The sequence below is a fragment of the Coccinella septempunctata genome, chromosome 5, assembly GCF_907165205.1.
Source record: "Coccinella septempunctata chromosome 5, icCocSept1.1, whole genome shotgun sequence".
Classification (NCBI taxonomy): Eukaryota; Metazoa; Arthropoda; class Insecta; order Coleoptera; family Coccinellidae; genus Coccinella; species Coccinella septempunctata.
In genome coordinates this window covers 32,869,075-32,887,927 of record NC_058193.1, presented here as the reverse complement: position 1 = coordinate 32,887,927, position 18,853 = coordinate 32,869,075, and the positions used below count along the sequence as shown (strand labels likewise).

Genomic DNA, 18,853 nt, shown 5'->3' with positions numbered 1-18,853 from the left:
TTTGCATGGCAACATGAGATTTTTGTGCAGGGGCGTTGTGCGGCAAAAACAAAACACCTCTGGATAGCTTTCCGTGTCTTTTCTCTTTAATTTTATTCCTTAGAGTGATCGGTAATGTCGAACAGTAATCTCCGGTGATTGTTTTACCCATAGTTTTTTTTTATTAATCTATGGTTTTACCCTTATTCAAAAAAACAATCATGACTACTCCATGGCAATTCCAAAAAACTGAAGCAAGAACTTTTCCAGCAGATTTTTGGACACGAAACTTCTTAGGTCTTGGAGAACCAGAGTGTCGCAATTCCATCGATTGTTGCTTTGTTTCTGGATCGTAGAAATGTACTCGAGTCTCATCCATAGTAACAATTCGGTTTAAGAAGTCTACATCGTTTTCAAATCGAGCACAGATCGAACGCGATGATTCTACCCTTGCACGCTTTTGGTCAACATTCAAACATTTGGGGATCCATTTTGCAGCAATTTTTCTCATTTCCAAATTGACGTGAACTAAATGATGAACGCGTTCGTATGAAATAATCAGTGCTTCAGATATTCGTTTTAGCTCAATTTGAAGGTCTGATAAAATCATGTCATGAACTGCATCGATATTTTCGGGGACTGACACAGAAACTGGCCTTCCCGATCGGTCATCATCCTCAATGGAAAATTTACCTCTTTTGAAGCTTGCAGTCCAAATTTTCACGGTCGCATACGAAGGACATTGATCACCAAGGGTATTAAGCATATCTTCGTAAATCTGCTTACCTCTTAACCTTTTTAAATACAATACTTGATGATGGGTCGATACTAAAATTTTTCGATTTTCACAATTTCGGTGGACATTTTCTTTCTTTTAATTCATTGCGTAACTCTGGTTTACTTTTTTGACCTCAAACTTCACACTGACACTTCTAATGAGTTACTGTTCGTTTCTATGGTATGCAATATTTTTTTATGCAGGGAAATGGTCTAGGCTAACTAGATATCAATACATCCTCGTATATCTGCTCATGCTAATACAGAGCAGGGGAAAAGTATGGAACCAAGTAAATATCTTCAAGGGGAGGATAGTCATGAAACTCCCAACTTGGATCGCCTCAGAAGGCGAGGCACTTTATTGAGATGGAACTCGAAAGTTGCCTGAGAGTTGGAAAAAAAAGTAGAAGCCAGAGATGGGGAATACCTTGAATGATCAGGTCATGGTGTTCATTAATTTTGCTCTGAAATAAATGCATTTTTGACCATAAACAACAGACCAAAGTAATTTGTACCCCCAATACGCAGAGTCCTTTCCATTTTGAAGATATTCAAGTGGTTTCATACTCACCAAACCTGTAAAGTAACTTGCACCCTTCAGACTATTCTCAGTAAACAGATTGAAAGTTGTAGACCCACCTATTGGCCCTCTTGCTGCTAGTCTTCAATTTCGTACTGCCGAATTTGGTCTGAGCAAACGTGGCTGTGGTGAAGGTCAACGGAGCGGTGCTTCGCGGTATGAAAGCTGTCACTGGCGAAGGGCTGCCCTTATAAGAGTTCCCTGCAGACGTAGGCGAAGGGGCGGCAGATGACGTCGACAGATGGTTGCCGGGGTTGGCAAGGGTGAGCGTCAGGTTGTTCTGAGCTGGTGCCACGTTCTGCACAGGGTTTGAAACGGGCACCGAGACCGGCATCTGGGCTGGAGGATGCACGTTGGTGCCGCAGTAGGGCGTTATGCTCTTGGGCGAGAGACTGAGGTTGACCAGGCTGCAACTGACGGACTCGATAGGCCTGAAGCACTGGGCTTCTGGATTGAAGGTCTTGGTGACCTCGCGATCGGCCGAGTGCTCGTCTTGGGGATCTGACTTGTCGCTGAAGAGGACCTTGACGGCGCCCTTCTCGCCGATCCTGTAGCTGACCTCGCCCGGGTCCACCCACACCGCTAACTCTTGAGGGAGGTTTTCCAGGATGTCTTGGATGGGAACTCCGCTCTCTTTGGCTGCCCGTTCCAGGACTTTGTCGATCGGATCTCCGGTCTTCAAGCATCTGGAAGAGATAACACATCTAAATATAGGTACTAGATGGCATAACAAAACACCCGGTAGTAATGAATTTATTGCAACAGGTTCACCTTAAGGTTAAGTTAGTAATCGATCAAAATTTGAGAAAAATCCAACCTCAAGAAACAAATATTTCCAACAAGATAATACACGACTATACAGGGTGAGTCTTTGACTCGAAAAAATATTTGAACAATTAGATTCTTGAGGTCTTTTTTCCTCTACCATCGTTTCCTTTTCGGTCCTGATAAAAAGATATAGCCATTTTAAGTTTTCACAATGAGCTGTGCCACCCATGGAAAAACATAACTAACTTCAGAATAACTAACTAAATCTGTGACACTAAACATCTGTGGATCTTTCAAACAGAGTTGTATTCAGCCAAAGTACCCAATTTTTCAAGATTCACAGATACTTTTTAGTTATTGAACATTAAATTACTCGAAAACGACGCATTTTAGGAGAAAATATGAAGAACACCCTTATTTTACAAAACGTTATTCTTTAGATAGCGTCCAAATTAGTTTCAAGAGTTGGGTTCTTTGATTTCTTGGTATTTTCTGGTACGTAATAGTCATAATGAGAAAACTGGAAGACGTGGGTGATATCTTGTGTTCGAAAACACCCTGTATCTTTCAAACCGAGCTGATTCGGAAAAAATTGTAAAGGAAAAAAGTGTTTCTTTTGATCTCAAGAATCTACTGTTAAAATATTTGTACGAGTCAAAGATTCACTCTGTATAAATCGAGTGCCTGGCTTCAACGAACTCAGTCAAAATTTAAAAAAATGTAGAAAAACCTGTTCAACACTGGAAAAACCTAAATCCTTATGGTCAAGTTTACCGAGAATGAATGGTTCCGTAGATATTGTAAATCAGTCTGTTTGAAACCATTACTACTGCAAATGAGCAATAGAAAAAGAAAACCAACAATATAATAGAATAATAGATAGTTTTCACCGATGCTGCGGTAAAATACAGGTTGTGATTCCTTCTTCGCAAACAAATGATTGGTGGAAATAACACATGGGGTCGAACATGTATCCTTTCTGATAAATGGGTTGTCGCATTTAAAAAAATTTGGTAATATTTTCGTGATCGTAGTCTTGTACGTTACAGAGATTTGCATCTCTGCTTAAGGGTTTTCGGTACATATGCTGAGGATTGGCTAAAATATTAGTCCATCAAAACCAAATATTCGTTAAATAAATGCCACATGCATAACATAAAAAATATACCAAAAATGCTACTTTTATGCACTGATGAATCACCTTCCCTCTTCTATTAAAGTGTGGCCGTCTATATGAACTGCTGAACCTATTTTGTTTTGATGAATCAATCGAAAAATTAAATAACTTAAAATTCACCTAAATAGTGAAGAATGCAATTCAATCTAATTGGAGAATTTGTCTATTCTATTCTTCATATGAGGTTGTCTTTGGGAACTAGCAACTCATCCCATACCTTCGAGTATTTAATACTCATTGCCCATACTCAGTCAATGAGCTCATTTGGAATATATTAGTTGAAAGAGTCAAGAATGTACACTTCAAAGATTAACTTTCCAACTTTCGAAAACCGAGCCTCCCTCATAAAGCAATAAATCTTACCTGAAAGCCGAGCCTTTGTAGGGTTTCTCCGGGTACCAATGCCCCTGAAATTTATCCTTCAGGGCCTTTTCCAACTCCTCACCGAAGATGTTGACCCTCCTTCTGGGAAGTTTGTTATACAGGTACGAGATTACGAAATTCAGTGCTACTTGTACTTCTATATGCATCTTGAATACGTGAATTTTCGAGGTTTCTAAGCGTTTCTATGGAGATTTCTCGAAAACCTTCAATACATTTATCTCTTTGAGTTGATGCTAAGGTGTTTCTGATTCCTCAAATTAAGGTACGTGATCTGAAACAAAAAATTAAGATCAAAATTCGGTTTTCATGAGCAATAATGAACGAAAGATGGTTAAGGGAGTTCGGAGAAGGTCCAACGTATTCAGAAAATGTTTCAAGATTTCTCTGTGTAGGATAATGAATTCTAGAAGATTTTGATAATCGGTGACATGGAGCAACTTTGAAAAATATACCATTTAGTGTGAGAAATATGTTTTTTTCTTATTCGCATACTTTGAAACGTAGTGGGTGACCCACCAATCTTCAATTGCGATGTCACCCAGTATATCTAAGCCCAAATAAGATGAAATAACCAGTTGGAACACATCATCGAGTCGACTCGAATAAACTAACAACTCGATCAATTCACAGGAAATTGGCAGCATCAAAAACCTTGCTCCACTGAATCAAACGCTCGTCTGATAATAATGACCCATTTTTCTGTTCTAGATATTCGAGATAACGAGACGATAGAAACAAATATTTTCTGCAAGGATCGTTGATAAAGCGATCTCAGTCAAGAAAAAATTCTAGGACGACGTTCTTCGATTTTCCAGTTCATATGTCTTCAATGTTTTAATAATATTTTTTAATATCAGTTAAAAATTCGTCAGAACCGAACGGTTGTGCCGAGATGGATGAAATCTTGAAATTTATCACAATAAGAGTTGCTCTTTCAGAATATGTATCACATTTAGATCTACTATGATTTTCGTGGAAGAAAAACTACTCGAACTTTGTCCTTCGAAAAATTCCCAAAAAGATGAGGTCAGTTGAAACTTTCTCAAGACCGAACGGTTGCGTCGAAATGGATGAAATTCTCAGATTTATTACTAGAAGAGTTGCTCTTTCAGAATATGTATCACATTTAGATCTACGATTATTTTCCTGGGTAAAAAAACACTCGAAAGTTGACCTTCGAAAAATTCCTGAAAAGATGGGGTCAGTTGAAACTTCCTCAAGACCGACTGTTTGGGCCGTGATGGATGAAATTCTCAGATTTAGTACTAGAAGAGTTGCTCTTCAAGAATATGTATCATATTTAGATCTACGATAATTTTCCACCTCTCAGAGTTTCAAATATAAAATTATGCCCCCCCATAATCACTCCTGGAACCGCCACTGCTTTATGCCGTGCTCAAAGCTGGATATTCACAAAAATTCTTGGCTCAAACTGTTATTTGATAGCTACAAATATAATAATAATATATTAATAATAAAATTATCAATAAATATCTTTTCAAAAATAGTTGACTTTGTATTGCCATTCACATTTTATTATTGAAATTCAAATTGATTGAAATTTTTTTCTTTTTTTCTGTGTACTCCCAAGTTTCATATATGTACACACTTTTTCTGGCGGACACCCTGTATACGAGTGTATTCTACGGCATGTTCCAGCTTGTGGAAGGAGAACTGAACACGCTAAATTGAAGAGGAAGTTATTTTATTAGTTGGAACTGTAATGCAACGTAATCCGACATATCATAACCATTAACTCAGTAAACTAACTCGATAATGCTTTTTCCGTGGGGACAGATAAAGTGGTACGCAGCCCATACAGCGGAAAGTTTAGGCTCAATTTGATGGATATCGAAAAATCCCCAGCAGGAAATTCGATACGCCCAGAAAAAATCATTTCGCACAAATCGAGGTTGTACTATACATGTTGGTAATGTATATCATGATAGCCAGAAACAAAAATTTAATGGAAGACTCTGTCAACATTATTTCAGAGGAACGGTCTTGTGTTTCCAGTTTGATTTCCTTCATTTTTGAAAATGAAGCTTGGAAACTCACACCCATTTGGCTGGCTAGTGAAAATACTATACATATTGAGTCTTTGACAGTCTTTAACAGTAGAATCTTGAGGTCTTTCCTTTGCCATTTTTTCCGAATTGGAAATCTTCGAAACTAAGTTGGACCATATTTAATGAATATTTGAACGTTTTTAAAAATAAAAGTATTCCTCATATTTTCTCGTATAATACGTCGTTTTTGAGTAATTTGGTGTTCAAAAATTAAAAAGTATCTGAGAAATTCAAAAAATTGGGTACTTTGGCTGAATACAACCCTGTTTAAAAGATCCACAGATGTGTAGTGTCACAGATTTCTAGTTGTTTCGAAGATAATTCTGTTTTTCCAGGGGTGGCATAGCTCATTATGAAAACTGAAAATGGCTACATCTTTTTATCAGGGCAGAATCGGAAATAATGGTATGAAAAAAAGTGATTCTTTTGACCTCATGAATCTACTGTTAAAATATTTGTACGAGTCAAAGACTCAGCCTGTATACTGCTGATGGTTCTCTTTTAGATTTTGTTCAATTAATGAGTCACATAATCAAGTTTATTGACTCAATACCATATTTCTCGATCTAGGCAAGAACTAGAAAAAATAAAACGAAATTCCATACACAATGGGATCTCATATAAAGAAATTAAGTTAAATGCAATCGCTGAATCCACCTAGACCAAGTGCCACCCTCTTTATAACGTCTGCCATTTTTTAATTGTCGTATAATCAAAACTGAAATCCATTGTATTCGGGGTGTGAAAAAAAATCAGGCCAAACCGTTCCAGGCTTTCCGAAACAAGAATGGGCCCTAACAATGTATGTCATCCGCTTGGAGTTTGGCTGTTTCAAAGCGACCTACTTTCAGATTTACGACACTCTGGAGTAGACTGCGTGTATCGATCCAGCTATCCTTTTGCTTTTCCAGCCATTCGACGTTGTCGTCTGGTGTGACTTTTGCTGGTTTTTCACGTCAGATAATTTTCGTGCCTGTTCGTACAGGTGATGAATGCCAGAACTACCACCCACTGGAACTACTACAGTCTCTATGTATAGAAGTCTTGTCCTATGACGATACAATTATAGAATTCGCTCCAGTTTTTTTCCTCAATTTGGCCTTCGATGTGTCAGTAACAATCTTCAATATTACGAGGAGGCCAATACACTTGCCACAAGAGGAGAGCCTTTCTGTGATATAGGAAAATGCACCTACAAGTTTCAAAGGAAGGAAGAATCAAAAATTCCCACACTCTGGTGGGATTTTCCAAGGCTGGATCTTTAGGACACTACTGCAAGATCTTAAAGGTATTGGGATCTCAGTAAAAATATGGTACACACGTTGGGCGCCAATTTATAAGAGTTCCGGATTGCTGGCATCAAATAACCTTAGGCTGAACTTTTCCAGATTTATTCAACTTTATTCAATCATACCTAAGCTCTCTTGAGTCTGCCTTTTGATACTTGTCTGCATGTTTTTCCATTCGTAAGCAATTGTGAAAATCCAGAAGGCTTGGTATAAGGTTTTCAAGGAAGCTTATGATTGGATAGAGTTCCAGACAAGGAAATTCGATTTTGCCAGAGGTATGGATACCTACAGGATATTATGGAGAAGGCATCCTCACCAGCAGAGTTCAGAATAACATCTTGAGAAGGTCGATAACATTGCATCTACTTGAAAAAATATTTTAGGCCCTGGATAGGGTCCCACACCCACGTTGAGCGAGGTTTGGCAACGGTGCGCCTACGCAAACGAATCCTGAAGAAAGACGTGGGATGAATTTGGGGTTTTAACAGCGCCATTCTAGGCTTCCAGCGGTAGCTATTGGAAGCGCGTGGGTGTAGGGTTCCTGCAGGATGATGATTTCGGATTTCAATTGCGGGATATGATAATGGAATTTTTAATTTAGAGGGATTCGGACTGTTTTCACGTGTAATCCACCGGATTAAATCGAATGTGGGAGGCACTTTGGAATAGATTCACGAAATGAACGTAAAAAAGAATTATTATCACTTGTGTTATTGTTGAAACTGGGGCCCGTCCAACTTTACGAGTAAACAAGGATTTCGCGTGGTGACACTCAGGGCTTTGCCCTCTGTTAATACGTTTTGAACATCCCCATTCCTGAAGTTCTGAATTGTTGATTTTTATAGTTTTCGGACCACAACCCCTATTCTCCATCGAAAAATTATATGGAAAGGAATCTGATATACTCACAGATCGTTATTTTCCATTAAAACACTGTTTCAAAGTTTATTTATTGGGATCAATATACCAAAACGAGATTGAGGAAATCGCAGATATTTTTTGTGGTAGAACGCAATCTTATTTTTTCGAAAGTCAAATCTGAGGTCTGCATTATCAGGACTTGATATTTGACTCTCGATTGAACATACACGTTAACGTTGCTGTTATTCTAGAACGGAATATAGGTCAATTATAAATAAGATATCGATTTTATTCGTTGTGTGATACCGACCATTTAATATACCACGATTTGATGGAAAATTGTGACCAAAATAAACAAGATATGCAGTACAGAAGTTTCTATGGTATCCCACAAACAACACAGGTCGATAACGATATGACTGTGTACAGGCTGCGCTATGAACGGCTTCAACAACTATCGCATGGTTCTAACACATTTTTGAGAGGCAAATTCTCCATTCATGGAATTTGTGTTGACGTTGATAATCGATTTGAATGATCAATGATGTTGTTGATGTTTTTGATCTTAGAAATTTTACATTCAAGTTCTTCTGGTCATAGGAATTTAAAAAAACTGATTTAAAACTAGATATTAACATCTAGTTTTAAAACAGATATTTTTCACATTCTCATCAAATGGCCTAGTAGATTTAGGTTTGTTGTTGAATGCATATTTTTTGAATTTTGACAACCACACCAGCTTTTTAGAAATATTTTATGTCAATTAGTTCATAATTCATGGCCCATTTGGTTCATTAATATGTTCAATTACGAACCTCTGTTATAACGTAAAAAATTATATCCCACTGAAGTTTTATCGCTTTTTGATAGTGATATTTCGAAATGCTTTTTGAAATCCTTGAACCTCCGGTAAATCTATGATATTTGGCGTCTGTTCCCGTTGAAAAAACAATCGAATAATTCAGGATGGATTTGGATTAAGGCCTGTTTTCATCCATCAATTGACTGTGCTAGTTCATTGTTTCATCAGGAAGCCCTTTTCACTTCCATAGGATGTGCTCTGAATATAAAATCTTCAATTATCCCTTCCCTATGATATTTTATCGTATCTTTCAGGAATCCCTATCCTTCTTAATGCTCTTAGCCTCTTAATAAAATTATTGCTTCGGCACAATAACAGGGTATATAAAGCTGCTTTTATTGCCCGTTTTTTAGGGAAAGACCGGACTATAATTTTTTATGGAAGCCTTAGTTTCTGCTGGGATTGGGGTCATCCCTTTATGGATTGGATTATTTGAAAATTGTGAAGGCGTTTTTGAATAATTATAATTCGGGTAATAACCAGTCTCCTCATGAAAAGAAAATGAAGCTATACATCAGTTGCAACGAATAAATAACTTGTCCTATACGACCTATTTACCTATCATGAACTATTGGAAAATTTCTGTTGTTGTTTTCTCCTAGGACACCGATATAGCTCGAATCAATCAAAAAATGGATCTATCCTCGATGAAATATTAATAACAGTCGTAGAAGTGGTTTATCGTGGGTCAAGGTTGATGCAAGGTAGTTATAAGTGGTAATTGATGAAAGAATACCCACAAGTCTTGTATTTTAATCCGCCATTCTCTAGCTCGTGGGAAAAGTCAGTGACGTAAATCGTCAATTAAGTGGCACGTGTTCAATGGACTCAAGAATGCTTGGAGTTAATTGGTATTTCAATTGTCTTCTGATGAGAATTATTATTATTCTTTATGTACACCAAAACAGGCTGAGGTTGTTGTCAAATGAAGATAATGATAAAAATGTTCTCTCAACCCTTGTTTACTACATTTTCATTCGAATGCGAATAATAAGAATAAACTAACGAAAAGTACAAAATTTTTAAAGAAAAATAATAGAAGGATCATGAACATAAAACAATTCATAAAAATAATTCTCTGCTCAATCTCATGTTGACATTATAGATATCAGTTCTGTATACCTCAATTTGCTGTCGAGAATCGAGATAGGGTTGAAATTGAAAAAATGAAACTTATACAATTGTTCCTTATATACACACTTGATCTGGCCTAATGTTTCTACATCTGGGCAAGAACTTCGGACAGGAAAACAACCAAATAAATGTTTCAAATAAAATAGAAGTATCAGTTGAAGAGAAAAATATAAAAACGAACATTTTTTCCATATAAGTTCGTGAATTTTTCTCCATGACTGAAACCATTGCAGATAGTGCCAAATCTCCTGTTTGTCTCATTGGTGAGAAGCCCAGACATATAACAGGATATATTCAATGCATTCATCATAACGATAATATCACATAATGAGATGTTTATAATTTTCGCACAGTTGCCAAATGTTTTTCGGGACATCAGTTAGCACATTCTTGGCAGAGGTACTGTAATGATTCACAGGTCGAACAAAAGTAGTCTTTTCATCGTTGTTATGGCGTCATTGATGTCAGAGAACGGAGAATGATTGTAGAAATTATGGGTGAACATATTTAGAGGCGATCCGTGATTTTGGAAATTTACACCACCTCCAAAAATGTAAGATTATAAAATCTGATTCGAACTTTTCCTCCAACCTTCCCAATTTTCTGGCAACAACTATATTGTTGCAGATGATCAAGATTATCGTAGTTTTAGTATTTGTTTTGTGCGATAGGGTTCATTAACATGTAAACAATTCATGACATACCTGGATATCAGAATATTTTTGTCTATTCAACGAATTTAAACAACCATCCTTAGGCAGTTCCAAGCTGTTGGTTGAGAAGAGAATCAGAAGTAGGTTTTGAAGGAAAAATTGTTATAGCCAAGAGCAGATGAGGTTTTTTTTCACCTAGTTTAAATAGAAATACACCTGATTTCCTTAAAATTTGAACTATTTGCTGGATTTCATACAATTTTTTCTACAATAAAAGAATCAAATCGAACTTATATAACAAACCTCACCCATTGTTTGAGTGGATTAATTATTTTGCCAATTATTATGAATTATTGTTGTTAAGCATTGATTTTGGTATATGGAACTCTTTGGAGGTGATGGGTTAAGTGCATTAAGTCGAATTTCTAGAAGGACTTCAAAATATACAGGGTGAGTCTTTGACTTGTACAAATATTTCGCAACAGCAGATTCTTGAGGTCAAAAGGAACACTTTTTTCCTTTACTATTTTCTCTGAATCGGCTCCGTTAAAAAGATACAGGCTGTTAAAAAACCATAAAAAAAATGGTATTTTCAGTTGTATCTCACAAACGGTTTCACCGAATGAAATGAATTTTGTAATATAGTTTGTCATTTATTTGATGAATCTTTTTCGAACAGATATCACCCACGTCTTCCAGTTCTCTCATTATGACCATTACGTACCATAAAAATACCAAAAATTCAAAGAACCCAACTGTTGAGACTTAGTTGGACGCTACCTAATGAATATTTGGACGTTTGGTAAAATAAAAGTATTCTTCATATTTTCTCGTATAATGCGCCGTTTTCGAGTAATTTAATGATCAAAAATTAAAAAGTATCTGTGAAATTTGATAAGTTGGGTACTTTGGCTCAATATAACTCTGTTTAAAAGACCCACAGATGTGTAGTATCACAGATTTAGCTAGTTATTCTGAAGGTAACTTCCAGGGGTGGCACAGCTCATTAGGAAAATTTAAAATGGCTCTATCATTTTATCAGGGCCGAATCAGAAAAAGTGGTATAGGAAAAAAGTGTTTATTTTGACCTCAAGAATCTACTGTTCAAATATTTGTACGAGTCAAAGTCTCACTCAGTAGAATCTTCTTCATTTGAAGCAGTAATTAAATACTGTGACTTCACCTGATCAAATGTTGAGAGAAACATTGAATGAGAATTCAATTACTACCAAGAAGAAAATTTCGATATCTCAATACTTTGATTCCACTTTTACCACTCACAAGGAGTTATTCTATACCTAAACTAACCCCAAATAGAAATTTTCGAGGATATTCATAAATGGAATTGCAAAACCTTCAAAATGATGTGCCACTCGACCCCTACTGCTATAAAGGTTATTGAGAGGGTTGCCACCCTGCGTAGGGGTCAAACTTTAATCCAAAAAAAAAAATTGATCTGTATCTGTATGAAAGTGGTATCGTAGGGAGTTGGACAAATCAAAAGCTTTTAATAACTTCGTCGACGTTGATCTGTATCGTCATTTTGCTTGAAAATTCTTAGCTACGAATGTGTTCCTTGTTTTGAGTGGGCCATCACCCTGTAAACCGCTGCATCTCTCGGCTCAAGTTCATCGCCTCCACTTTCCTCCAACGTTTATCTCATATCGAAGCCATTTCTCGCTTCTCCTCCATTAGAGCGAAATGAAATAGCACATCCAGAAACATATTTATCTGGCTGTTGAAGGGCGTTGGCAGCCATTCTATCGATCTTCGCGGTACGACCCCATTTCGCCGGAGCTCACTTGAACTTTATACATCTCGATGGCACGAGGACTCGATGATCTCGGATTTTAGTGCCGGTTTTAGCCAGCTGATGGCCCGGGGTGCATTCTGGCGGACCAGCTGATTTGCTCCCCCAGTGCGGACGGTTAGATAATGCAGGACGAAGTATGCGGCTTTTTTCCTAATTTGTTGTTGTTTCTGCCATAAGTGCATTTTGGAAAGATTTCGACAGGGTTAATGGGTTCGTCTAACTTGGAATGACGTGATTTCTGTCGTCTGAAGACGTTCAGTCTTGGGATTAATTTGGGGCATGGTATTCTGGTTTTGTCTCTATGTTGCTGGGGGTGGAAATTGATGATGAAGGGAGCATTTTGATCTTTTCAGTTCAACGCCACATCCTTACACTTCGATACAAAGGATATACCTTCTTCCAATGCAGGGGGGTTGAGAAGTTTGGACTACCAATACCATGAACAAATGGTTGGAAATGGCAATAAGGATTTTGAGAAGTGAAGACCTCCTCTCGAGGATGGTAGCAGATAATTAAATCAGGAATCAAGGAGCCTTCTATTTAGAACAGCTCAGAATAAAGAAGACAAGCACAACTGAAGAAACTACTCGAAGATCATATGTGAGTAAACATCTGCACTCTGTTTATTTCAAGAGTTTCAAAGACCATGGCTTACAAGGGAAATAATCCTTCATTTTTGGTAATAGCTTACAAATACTGGACGTTATAAGGAGAATAAATAAAACAACACCTTGCAGAGCAGGTCCTGATCAGCATGAAACTGTTATGCACATTCTGCCTTCATGTAGAGTCCATGATCCATCAGAGTGCATTCCAAATTCTCTATCTACATATAAGAGAAGCTTATGGCGTAGACAGAGAACCAGTGTTAATATATGTACCTCTAGAATGATATTCAAGCAGTTGTTGAGAATGACAAAGCTCGCATATGTTGGAATTATGCTTTTCCAACCACTAGACAAATCCACGAAATAAAGCCAGATATACTTTTTCTAGATAGATAATGCAGAAAGCAGAGGCGCTTGGCTCACTTTGAGCTATCAGGTCCAATGATATGTAAATGCCACTTACAGCTCATATCTTTTGCTATGGACAGGATGAAGAACTATCCTAAGGATGTATGAGAGATTTTTCAGTAAGTATTCGAACAACAACTTGGGAGTTTCACACTCCTGAAAGTGCGGTTCCTATCAGGTTTTGCCTCTTAAAGGTTACCACTTGAGGAGCATAATCTCCACTAATACAAACGCCAACTAGAGGTGCCATAAGTCTTCCTTTCCACCATGGCATATAACAGCTAAAAAAAGTACTAATTGAATTAGAAGATTTAAGTAGACTCTTTCAAAATGATGAGGGGACCATACACCTTCTTCTTCAAAGTGTCTTCGCTTTCTTAAAAATTTGCGACCATGTGCCCTCCTGTGACTGAAGAGACCCAACCGTGTCCAACACAGATCCTTCCAAACTCCGGGCATGGGTAGTCACCAACCAGATCTGACCACCGCTGTATTCTACTCGGGTCTCCATTATAACTGTGGACCAAAGACCTCCACTGTGATCTATCTAAGGCCAGTTTTTCCCAGTAATGATTGGTGATAACAGATTTTAGGGATTGATGCAGTATATCCTTAAACCGCTTATACTGGCCTCCTAGTTTCCGAGCTACCTCTGTGAATTAGCCATACAGAGCTATTTTGGGGAGTCTTGTGTCTCGCATCCTCAGAATGTGGCCGCTCCATCTGAGTCGGGCTCTCGGTACTTGAGTCTCAATTGTTGTACAACTCGCGCGTTGCAAGACTTCCGCGTTTGAAACTTTGTGGAACCATCTGATGTGCATTATTTGTCTTAGATGACGTTGCGTTTGTTCAAGCTGTTCAATATATCGTCTGTAGGGCGTCCAGCTTTCGCTGTCTTGGTCTTCAGATTGGGGTCGTGATTTTGAAACACTCTGTCCTTCCAGAATGCATGTGATGCTGAATTGATACGGTTGTGTATTTCCGTGTCCAGGTACGCCCTAGTATTTATGAAGCTTCCCAAGTATTTGAACTGCTCGACCTGTTCTAGAGTTTCATCCTGCAGGCTGATGTCTGTTTGAAGGCTTTCTGGCGGACCAGGATTTTGGTTTTGTCAAAATATTGAGTCTAAGGCCTAAAGCTTCGTATATATGTATATAGGTGTCCAACATTATCTGTAGATCCTTTGAGCTGCTAGCTATAAGTGCGCAGTCGTCTGCATATTGTTCCATGATAAACTTTGTACGGGTTTTTGCTCTGAGGCGCTTCAGGTTAAATAGGCTTCGATCAAATCTGAATTTTATTCCAAAACCCTTTACAGGCATACTCATGTAAGCAATTATCGAGACAGCTATGACGAAAATATTGAACAGTGAAGGCGCTAATACGCAGCCTTGTTTTATTCCAGTGTTGGTTAAGAAAAGCCAAGCAGTAGTGATGAAGTACAGCACCTGAATGGGTGACCACGATGATTATGGATTCCTGACCTCACATCGATGATTTATCATTATTTTTTAAGCATTGAGAGGATCCTACCCCCAACCAGTTCAATATCCAGAAGCTTTCGCCACAATCGACAAAATTCACCCCTAAACAGTTGCGCAATTCCATTTTGTCGTATTGAAGGCAGCTTTTCGTGTCATCGTTCGATATATCGACAGTGAAAGGGTTCCGCAGCGAAATATGCAATATTGGAAAATATATACTTTGAGCATTCCGTTCTCGTTTTGTCCAATATTCTCGAGTCTTGTGGAGTTAGAATGACATATTTCAGACGGAGGATTACGGATTTACTCAGCTCTCCGAAGAAGAAATCTCATTTGTCGCCACGTCTGTCTAGAGTTGCTTTTCCCACGTCCGGATATTAGAAGGAATTGCTTCGAATCTCACGCTAACTTTTATCATTCAGATGTTGTATTATCTTTTCTCGTTTCTGTCGACATATTCACCAATTTTCCAAAGAATAACGAAATAAATCGGACTGGCAGAAGTCTACACTTTGAGTTGCCATGTATGAGAAAGCTTAGGTCGTTGAACGCTAGATGTCGCATCGATTTAGCTACTACTTCGATGCCGCCACTGGCTTTCAATAAAAGGTATTCATCTGCTTCATACAATGGACATCTTGTAGGCTAATGATGAGGGGGAGTTTGCAGACGAATGAAGATATCTTTAAACCGTATCCACTAATGCAGTTTTCACGTAAATCGAGCCCAGGACTCCCTTCAACGTTTTTACCTATCTAGAAGTACCAGAAACAGCCAAAATCAAGCAATTTTGGATACTCTGTATAAAGGCTATCGACGATAATGTTCAACCCAATTCAGTTCACACAAGTTTCGTTTAAACTCGGAGGGTTTTCCGTGGTATGAGCTTTCCCTAACGTCGAACGTGAAAACCGTCGTAAAATTGGCAGTATAGAATTTCTAACTATCCTCATTTGCATAAAATCCGTAAATATGCCACAAACAAAGGTAGGCAAGCGGATCATGAATATGGATAAACGTTAAAACGAAACGAATAGCGTTTTTGGGAGGTATAAAGATCCGAATTGTTAGTGATGTCGATAAATCTTTTTTTTCTGATCGAACCAATATTGAGCTATATCGCCTTAGTTACCATGTGTCATAACACACTCATATTTCCCTAGGGAAATATGGAATGTCAGTTCATATTTCCCTAGGGAAATATGAAACGTCAAATCATATTTTATTTCTTTATTTAGTAACAAAATGGAAACTGCAATTGTTGAAATTTCCACTGAAAGTTTTTCCACCAGATACAAAGGAAGAAGAAATATCTTGTTCATAATTATTCGTCGACGAGACTACAGTTTTCTTGAGAACATTCCGTGCAGCAGCAGTCTCGGACGATTCTCCCAAAACGGTCTTCAAAGACTGTGATGCTGCAGATGGCTCTCCCTCCACACCTGCTATCATCTTCGCTACCTTATTTTTGTGCAGCATACTGTCAGCCAGATAGCCTTCTGCAACAGACGAACTTTTCCAACCACCATGTCTCTTGAGTGTTGTCATTGAGGCTCCCGCATCGGCAACCAAAGTCGCAGATGTTCGTCTTCCACAATGGCCTGTATACATTTTCGGATTATCTAATCCCAACCATTCAGCAACCTTACTCGGAATTTTTCCGAAGGTATTTTTGCCGACAGGCTGAAGAGTACACTTCTTATCTCTATAAGCTACGAAGAACCTAAGAACGCCTTGCGGACGCAACGCCGAATACTCCCGCACCAAACGAGCAGCACCCAGATCTTCTTCATCAATTATAGTGAATATTCTCTTTATATCATTCTTAGTTTTTGAGACTTTAATTATGATTACCGACCCACGATCTTCGATATCTGAAGATAGCATATTCACCAGCTCTTGTGTTCTGCAGGCGCCAAAGATTTCCATTATTAAAACAACCTTCAAAATTGTGAATGTAAAAATCTTATAAACAGAGGAAATCAAAATTAAACTTTTACCTTATACATCAAAAAAACGTCATTAGGAGCTTCACTCAAGAATGTCTTGAGCTGCTCCCGGGACAACACTGCTGATTTTTTAGGAACGTATCCTTTATTTTTGTTCTGAACAAATGCTTCGACTTCATCGAATAATTTGACATCAGTTTTTTCCTTCAAATGTAGCATTGATCTTAACATCGATAGTTTCGGCCATAACGTGTTTGGTGAATATTTCTGCGACTAGGGATCGAATGAATTAATCATACATCAAGAATAACAAGAATCAGAGCAACATACCAAATTTGGAAATATGCTAACAAAATATTATCGCTCACACCGTCCACCAAATTTTTTCTTTTCCACTCCTGAAAGCAATCGTACTCTCTACTGTAGGCAGCTTGAGATTTGGCCGGAACCAAAGATTCACGGGCTTTTGCCGATTGAGTTTCGACGTAGTTCGACATTATTTCAATAATTTTATTTCTGACAAGACGTCAAAATGAAACCAGTCAACCATGATTTTCAGAAACATGGCCCATAGCAACGTTAAAAATTTAATTATTACAAAAATATACAATCTAACAATGATTTCCCCATAACAGATTATTTCAATCAGAAAAAAACTATTGATTACACCACGGGAAATATGAATATATTTCCCTCGGTTGTCTATACATCCCTCGGGCTCCGCCCTCGGGATGTAACTTTGACAACCTCGGGAAATATACTGTTCATATTTCCCTAGTTGTAATAATAGCTATATTGCAATTGTCGAACGTATAATTTCTTATGGTTTTCCCGAAGCATAATATACTCGAAGCCGATCAAGAAAAGCGATGGTTTCGTTTGGATATTCTAGAGCTCAAAATTAAGGTTTGGGAGACAAGATGTTCAGCTATAATGGCATGAGTTTCCTCAACTGAAGTGCTGCACTCATAAAAAAATAAATTTTCTGATTAGCATCGACAACTTATGAATGCCAGTCTAATAATTTTGGAATTGTATGTAGGTGATATTCTCACGAGAATAACATAGGGGACATGAAAGTTCTCAGCTTGATTTGCGACCCACACAAACATCCTGACTGTAGGGGATGAAAAATATATGTAATATGAGTTTTACGACAAAATTCATGTGTTATTGCATATGGATAACTTTTTATTGAATCTAGACTGAGAATTTCATCAGGAATTTACTCCAGAGCACAAGCTATCACTGAATTTTTCATATTATTTGTGACAAAGTAATAAAATAAAAGTTGTTGAAGAGGGAATTCTCTGTCATTTAATTTACACGCACAAAAAATCCAATACATTGATAAACCCACGGGCATGAACCTAAATTTTCATCCACGCGTTTCCTTTATGAAATTTTCATATCTGAATACGTACGATGTACATTGAATGAGTTATTATTCAAATTTCAAAGCATCTCTTTCATTAATATTTGTTGTTGTCATTCTATTTTTCTTTATTAGGAGTTCGATATGAATATTCCAATTCACACAATGGTTAACACTTACATTTTCCTACCGAATACATGGAGATAAATAAAATAATTAGCAATTTATCGAACCAATGGGTTTCTGAAGTCAAATTTCAAGGTTCCTTCAACATAAATCAACAACCTCCTGTCTATTTCAGACAGAACTACATCTACGTCTTTGTTGATGATTTTGATCATCTATTGGCCCATCTAAATCTTGACAAGGAAAAAAATCCAAATCAAGTTTTTTCTGGATGAAGTGGGGTGGACAATAACAATGCGTTATAATTATTTGAAGTGGGCAATCTGTTAGTTTCTATTTCCGAGGTGTGCTTTGAAATCGGTCTATTATTTTTAGAAGCGCTTCTGCCTAGTTGCCTAGTGGAAAGAATTTGGCGAAATATTTTTAGATGACAAACCATTATAGAGTCTAGGCGGATGCAAATCTGTTAAACAGATATATATTTACGGGAATGAATCATTAAACCTTGCCGTGTTTGGATGGAGGAACGAATCGGTAAATTGGTAAATAGAGTAATT

The 18,853-nt window shown here is 37.7% G+C and overlaps 1 protein-coding gene across 2 annotated transcripts in view; it reads right to left on the bottom strand.

Annotated features, from left to right (window-relative positions):
* The window catches only part of LOC123312794 (protein Tob1), a 42,284-nt gene that overhangs the window by 4,287 nt on the left and 19,144 nt on the right, over window positions 1-18,853 (bottom strand). For both annotated transcript variants that reach the window (XM_044897290.1, XM_044897291.1), the window contains 2 exons: window positions 3,645-3,936; window positions 1,396-2,022 (listed from right to left, as the gene is read on the bottom strand). In XM_044897290.1, the coding sequence (XP_044753225.1) occupies window positions 1,396-2,022; window positions 3,645-3,811 (794 nt within the window). In that variant the 5' untranslated portion in view covers window positions 3,812-3,936. The remainder of the gene's footprint in view (window positions 1-1,395; window positions 2,023-3,644; window positions 3,937-18,853) is intronic.